Here is a 7,292-nt window from a genome sequence, read left to right as displayed (position 1 = left end):
TGCGACCTCCCTTGCCAATTGGGATAGGATTGGTAAGTTTGCTTTTTGGTTTTCTGTCATTTTGTGACGAGCATCCCATTCATTGTGATCGTCCATGGCTTGTTGCCACTTCAACCATTGCATGGATTTTGGTCAACTTCGCCTCGTTATCGTCCATGGCTTGTTGAACGGCTTCAATGTGAGCTTCTTCCCCCAAGCTGGACTCCGCCTAGCTCAAACTTAAGAATGGACCGATCAGCATCCCATATGCTTCATTCTGTCGCAGCATCCATTTTGTGTTGTTCTTGGCCTTAAGTGCTTGAACCGACTTCGCTTCAAGTTTGGCCATCTTTGCCACAAGCTCATCATCCTTCTTCTCTTCATGACATAGTTGCTGGATCTAGTTATCTCCTTCTACACCCCAAGCTATGCCCCTTGTTCTTTGGCTAAAAGCTTCTCTAGCTTCACATTTTTCCCTTGAAGCTGTCTTACTAACTTGATTTTGCCACCGATCTCACTCTTGTGAGCTGCCTCTAACTTACATATTTTTTCCATTTAGCTCAAGACTGCAGCTTCTGTCCAAGCATTAGCCTGATTTTCCATATTCGTGAAAAAACAAGATAATGAACTAAAGGAAGCGGCCTCAAATTATTAAAAAAAAAAATAAGGACAATGCGTACCGGCTTTGATAGAAATTCTTCACCAGATGGTTAGACTCTGCAATCACTTCTTCAAAGTCGGTGGGGGAAATTGTCAAGCAGATCAGAGCCTGAGCATGCTTTATGTTATAAAGACCGCTTACATTGAAGAGAAGCACTTTGCAACAGTAGACAGGCTTGATTATTACATGAGAATAGGCTCCTCTCACGGCAGCATCGGAATAACTTGATGTTTTGGCATATGAGGAGGAAGTCCAACGGAGTTGCTTATCATTACTTTGCTCCCCAAGAATAGGGTCATCTTGTTTTTGTTATTGTTGTTGTTGCTGTTATTCTTGTTGTTGTTCCATGACTGCATGAACCTGATTTTGAGGAACTTTAACAAAATCTTCACCGCTGCTTAAGGAAAGTTTCCCTTCCTTTTCTTCGCCAACTACCAAAGCATGTTGCTGATCCGCCTCAAGTAGCCTTTAGCTTGAATGAAGTGGGATCTCAAACTTCAAGCATTCTGTCAACTCTCCCTTGAGGAATGTCAGAACTTCCCTCTACACCAGACTTCCTTTTGGAAGGCCTAACATCATCGGCTTTCTTTGTGGTACCCTCAAGTCGTTTCCTCTTCTTTTTCTCCGACTTTGGAACTTCTAGGATTTTCACCAAATCCTTCCTATCCTTAGCTACCTTTGCATCAACCCAGGCTAAATCCTAGATGGGATGGTTGGAACAGTGATCCACAATGGCATCTCTACTGTCTTCTCCAAGTCTTCTGGTGCAATAAGCCACTTCCAGTTCCGATGTTCAACTGGGATGACTTTGAAGGCCTATCAATCAGTTAAGGGTGGCGCTGACCGATACACTCCACATCATTATCACATCAAAGAAGATAGAGATCCGAAGATATTTACAGAAGATATTTCGAAATCATCTTACTGGTGAATTCGAGTCATCTCACCTCAAGATCAGCATATCTGACGGCCAAAATTAATCGAGAAAGCAATTGACAGTCCCTTGTTCCCCATCCACACGCAACTAAGACATCCCTATCCCTACGATATAAATGGCATGCTTATCAAGACTACACGCTTTAATCCAGAACGTCTCGATTGCTTTGAAGCATTCATAAGGTAGAATAGCCATGCTTCAGAAGATTTTAAAACGGTATGTATTCTAATTTACTCCTAAAGGAATGGTCTTTGGACAACTATCCATCCTCAAGGAAACAAGTCTTTTTCAATTACATAGATAGGTGCAATTGTGGGACCATGATTCAGAGCCGGAGTAAGGCGAGTAGGAATATGAATACCTTAGAAATCTGGTCATGGACTCAACAACCTCCGTAGTGGAGCTGCACAGACGAAACAATGATGTTACTATTATCCTAATTCTAGAGCAGTGGGTGAAGTTCGACGACTTTGCTGAGATTGACCATGCTTGTTCCATAGGACACGGAAACCTAATCCAACAAGGAATCACCAAGTTTCCTATATTCTTGAAGTCCTTACAAGATTAATAACCTCTCATCTCCCTCATTTTCTCCGGTGTTCGACCATCAATAATCACAAGCGACAGATTTCTTTTCCGACTTCATTCTCATTCCACTCCGATTAACTATCTCTTGGATTTTCAAATTTCGTATCAATTTTGACATTTCCGGAATGTAGGTTCAAGCATTCTTTTTGAAATTTTCGTATATAGAAATAAGGATTTTTTAGAGGGGTTCCATTGGACTGGATTTGACGGATCCTTTCATCTTCTGAGTTCACCACTCACTTCAAAGGAGTCAAACCTAAGTACTTCACTTACACATGAATGAATAATATTTATACTATGATGATGCTATGCTGGAGTTTCCTGCAAACTTATAAATATGACCAAAATAGTGCGTTCCTATCTCCTTTTGATTTCACTTCTTCCAAGGCTCCACCACCAACAAACTACAGTACGTAATACTTAGGTCCTTGATAATGACGTGTGCAAGTCCACAAGAGCTACACCAGCCTCTCCACCAACAAGGCCTACCAGCCAAAGTACATTGTACGGCCAGCTTTCGTTAGATACTGTTTATGTTCAATTTTAAATAAAAAATTTAAAATGATTTTTAGCCCCATGATGAGTGCTGAACTGATAGAATGAATTGATCGCTATGATCGTCAAAAACAGGATCCGAATACGATCCTGTTACCAAATCCCCTACCCGTCAACGGTCTCATGGCACATTTCTCTCAAAACTTGATCCTTGAAAACATGTTTAAAACATATAATTGTTTGGGGTCATTGTCTTATCCAAACCCCAAAGCAAAAGAACAAAAATTAAAGAAAAAAATAGATGACACAGTTTATAGCTGGGTTCCAAACGATAAAATTTTAAAATGTTGTGCTTGTTATTAAGCAAAAAACAATTAATAATAACAATAGAAAAATTGTTCTTATCTTGTTTTGCTTAATACATGAAAATGTAATAAGAAAGGATAAGCAGATTTAACACCTTTTGTGCGTCACCCAGCCAAAAATTCCCAGAAGCCTTTTTTTCGGTACTGTAATATTATATATCTGTCGAGTGTGAGGCTTTGCCCATTTTCACCAATGCCTGCCTTGATGAGAGCCACTTCCGCCTCCTCCCCCTCCTCCACCACCCTTGTTCCTCGCAATGAAAGAATTCTTCGGCTTTGGTATCTCATGGATGTCCATCACTTGAATTGTTCTCTGCTTTTTGGCTTCACAAAAAAGGCACATTCCAATCAACATTAACACCAATGTAATGAACTAAAACATACAAAAAAATTAAAAAATTAAAAAATAAAAAAAAAACCAACAAGTCGATAGTTAAAGAGCAAACCATTTTCAGCTTCTCTATAATTTGCCTGAAGTCGTCTTCTTGCAGAAGCCAATCTATCAGAGTCTAAATCGCTTTCCTTCTGCCCCATCTGTCTCTGCAAAAATCAATTAAGAGACAAAACAAAACTCAGTGAAAATAATTCGCTTCGAATTATGGCTTTAGAATTCACATTATGAAGCAGCACTGAGATTACTTACAGTTGCACTCGACTAAGCTATAAATTGAACTAATTGGCTTAGTTGAATTCAGTTTCTTATATTTTGGAAGTATAAGCTTCATATTTTATATTATCTCCCTCAAAAGTTCAGCATCCAAACATAGAGTTAGATACTCTAATTTGGTATCCATACATTTTGAGGAGCAGAAGCAGACACAGGGGTCCATTGTGTAGGTTTTGGTTTTGGTGGAGCAATCCTCCTAGGAACTGCCTTTGGCTTGCGTTCTGGTTCTGAATAGTTCTTGTCTGACCCAGAACTCCCATCTGTGTGAAAAACAATAATATTAATAATAATAGTAAGAAAGTATAAACAACACAAACAGACCCAGCTAAATTAAACTGCAAACAACTGAATTTTCAGAAAAAGATGAAGAGGAAGTGTAGAATCTGATTCAATACTTACTGTGAGGATTTGGAGAGTATGCAAAATCAGGAACCTGAAAATTATAAGAACTGAATATTAGAAAGCAAGAATAAAGGACAGCCACTAGCCCTTATCCAAAATAAATGTTTCTTTGACCTGGTGAAGGCCATTTTGGGGAATTTTCTGCTGCGGTGAGTCTTCATCAACTGCAAACAACTTGAGTTAAGAATCAAAGTGACTAGGGCAGGTTTGCAATTTCTGAACATTGATTTAAGTTTTCCCAAGAAGAGAAATTAAATTAATTCATAAGAAATAAGGATCTTATGTTTACCCATTGTTGAAGATGATGGTTGTTCTCCATGTAACTTGACCCATTCATTCACAATACCTTTCCATTTACTGTAAAAATAAAAATAAAAATAAAAAAGCAACAAAATAAATCAATAACTTATGCTTTCTTTCAATGTCCAAACTAAAAACTTTCACCGCCAACAAGTGAAGAGCAACGATATATGACATACTTGATAATTTGCTTTGCCAATCTCCTAACAACATCGCTTGGATGCTGCTTCCGCAATTGACTCACACGCTTTCCAATATCAGCCTCCTAAAAATCCCAAACAACAACTAAAAATCACAAACTTGGTGGAAGTTTGTTTACTCTTCATTAACCATGGAGTGGGATTCAAAATTGGAGAAGGAAAAAAATTAAAATGACTAAATCAAGAGATAATTGGTGAGAGAAGTGCTTTTCTGCTTATAAGAGCATATATAAGAACAGCCCATAATTACCTTGAGTTCTTGGACTGATATTTCCATATCTGCTAGACTTTGAAGCAACTCAACCAGAGTATCCTCAGACTGACATGAACAAAGTGGCTAACAATCAATATAAAAAGAGGCGAAAAAGGACAAGATACAACTAAACCGAAAAAGGAAATGAATTGAAGATTGGCAGAAAGAGAAATTGACCTGATAAGGATCCTCAAGATGCTTCTTGATGTCTAGAATATTCTTTGGCTCATCATCAAACAACCCTGCATAGGGATCCAACTCCTCCTCATCCTCCTCACCACCATCTCCACCAACAGACTGCGGAGTGTACGGTGAAACTGCTTTGGGCTGGTTAACATTGGGCCCATTAGGCCCATCAGCATTGCAGTTCGGGCATTGAGGTGGAACGGAAGCTGTGGCATAGAGGCGCTCGACAATGCCATCCCTCCGGTGCTTGAGCTCAGTGCCATAATCGGCCAAAGCGACAGCTATGGCAGTGTCCATGAACGTCCATATATCCACTCCCGAGCTTTCTAAGATGGTCCGGAAGTCGTCGTGGTCCATTGTGTCGGCCTTGTAGTCAAATACAAACACCGTCTGCTCGATTATGGATTGTTCTCAGATTTTGAGATTGCATCACCAGATCATGAATGGAGTTATAAAAGTCTAATCATCACAAGAAACAACATCCAAATCTCCAAAGGCAGAGATCTGAGTCGGTGTTGCAGACGTTTCAACAATCCAAGCTCCAAAGAGAACTCCCAGGCAAAAGATCAAATTGTCCAAGTGAAGATGAGAGAAAACTGAATTGATTTCCGGGTTTGTGTGTGAGTTCCTTGATTCTTTGTACACTGTCCAATTAAATGAGACTTGTGGTGAATTTTTCGGACAATTGAACAGGCAATGGCTATACTTCCAAATCCTATAGGAACCCTAAAAAGTGGCAGAAAAGCTCTACATTCTTTCTGCCCTCTATCAAATCCCACCAAGCAATGTCCAATCAAAATTCTTTACACTTTATCGCTTTCACAAACTGCTGAAACCGGAAAAGAAATAGACAAATTTTCAGTCGAAAAAAGGGTTAATGAACCATAGATATCCATTTTTAGAGAACATCAAAGCTCATGTAGTGCAATCAGAAAACCAAATACATGCAGAGTACCCAAATGAAAAAGCTTACTGAACTAGAGAGCAAATGAAAAAAGATGAAAAACAGATAGAGCAAAAACAGTAGAGTCCTATAAACAATTAAGCAGCCTATCATCATATCAGCAAAATTCAGATTAGAGAGTAAACACACACTAAATACAGAGATAGATACACAATACGGCAATTCAAAGGAAAATATTAAAATCTCTAATCTGGAAAAACACATGAGCAGCCAATAAATATTTAAATAAATAGCAAAAAAAAAAAAAAAAAAAGACAACCTGAATTCAAACAGAAAGCAACGTTTAAGCAGAATGATGTTTACGATTTAGATAACATACCAAAATTAGACAACTGAAAATCCCTAATCTGGAAAAAAAAAAAAAAAAAATTAAAACCCTAATCCTACATTCAGAGAAATTTATAAAGAAAGTAATATAAAAGGAAGTCAGATCTGAGGAAAGATAGAAATGGAAAATACCGAGGAGAATGAGAGAAGGAGATGCCGTCCAGCGGAGGAGGGAGGAGGGAGGAGGGAGGAGGATGCTGTGAGCTGTCTTAATTCCTTCTGTTGTCCGGTTTATTTTACAGATAGAAATAAAATCATGGAATTTTCTGAAAGGCGAATCAGCACGTAGTGCGACTGTGCGAACCCACTTTTGACCTTTGGATTAGCTAATTTAATCCAATGGCCGTTGATGAATCTGAAAAGCAAAACCCAAGTGTGCAAACAAAAAAATTAGGCAATTCAATTGGGTTTTCTATTTCACTGCTCAATTCAATTAAAAATACGTGGTAAGTGGCTTTTGTAATAACAGTAGTAGAAATGTATGGAATCTTTTAATGACAGTGTGGATATAAATTTCATCAGTGTCTAATCTAACATTTAATTTAACAAAATCTGTCATTTAACAAAAAAATAAAAGTACTTAGAATTTTTGGGTAAGTAGCAAGTGAAGAGTAAATTCAAACTTCCAAAACAAAATTGTGTTGGGTCGAGTTGAATAATTCGTTTATTTATTCGAGATTGTAATTTTTTATCTTCTTTTTATTTCTTTATTTTTTATTTTTGAATTGGTTGGTTTTGGTGAGGTTTAGGAGACTTGGGACTTCTGGGTTTCGTCATATGACTTTTTGAATCCTTAAAAATTGAGCATAAGGATCAAATAATCCGGATGGTTGAATTTTGATTTAACGGATACAATTATTATAATTTTTAGAGGAATCTCTTATTTGTAGCCGTTGTATCAAATTTCAACGGTCTGAATCATTTCATTCTTACACTCAAGTTTTTAGGGATCCATAGAAGATCCGGGT

The 7,292-nt window shown here is 38.0% G+C and overlaps 1 protein-coding gene across 6 annotated transcripts; it reads right to left on the bottom strand.

Moving 5' to 3' along the window:
* Positions 1 to 2,997: 2,997 nt before the first annotated feature.
* Positions 2,998 to 6,625, bottom strand: LOC126604510 (probable mediator of RNA polymerase II transcription subunit 26c). 6 transcript variants are annotated; one of them, XM_050271787.1, is made up of 11 exons: positions 6,457 to 6,605; positions 6,317 to 6,344; positions 5,025 to 5,862; positions 4,845 to 4,913; positions 4,574 to 4,659; positions 4,384 to 4,451; positions 4,209 to 4,258; positions 4,092 to 4,125; positions 3,822 to 3,952; positions 3,472 to 3,565; positions 2,998 to 3,349 (listed from the first exon to the last, which is right to left on the bottom strand). In XM_050271787.1, exons 3-11 carry the CDS (start codon positions 5,388 to 5,390, stop codon positions 3,213 to 3,215), a joined length of 1,035 nt encoding a protein of 344 aa, XP_050127744.1. In that variant the 5' UTR covers positions 5,391 to 5,862; positions 6,317 to 6,344; positions 6,457 to 6,605; the 3' UTR covers positions 2,998 to 3,212. The 6 variants fall into 6 exon arrangements, with proteins under 6 accessions (XP_050127744.1, XP_050127745.1, XP_050127747.1 ...); XM_050271788.1 differs by having other exon boundaries at positions 5,025 to 5,859; XM_050271790.1 differs by having other exon boundaries at positions 5,025 to 5,677.
* Positions 6,626 to 7,292: the final 667 nt, after the last annotated feature.

Source organism: Malus sylvestris, chromosome 15 (genome assembly GCF_916048215.2).
Source record: "Malus sylvestris chromosome 15, drMalSylv7.2, whole genome shotgun sequence".
Classification (NCBI taxonomy): Eukaryota; Viridiplantae; Streptophyta; class Magnoliopsida; order Rosales; family Rosaceae; genus Malus; species Malus sylvestris.
The sequence above is the reverse complement of the archived record's forward strand: the minus strand, read 5'-3'. Positions and strand labels throughout refer to the sequence as shown.

Excerpts from the sequence above, each read along its gene's own strand:
- LOC126604510 (XM_050271784.1), bottom strand. The coding sequence starts at position 5,390 with ATGGACCACGACGACTTCCGGACCATCTTAGAAAGCTCGGGAGTGGAT. Across the intron at positions 4,259-4,383 it reads ACCATCATCTTCAACAATGG|TTGATGAAGACTCACCGCAG; the intron begins GTAAACATAAGA and ends AGTTGTTTGCAG. Across the intron at positions 3,566-3,821 it reads CTGCTTCTGCTCCTCAAAAT|AGACAGATGGGGCAGAAGGA; the intron begins GTATGGATACCA and ends TGATTTTTGCAG.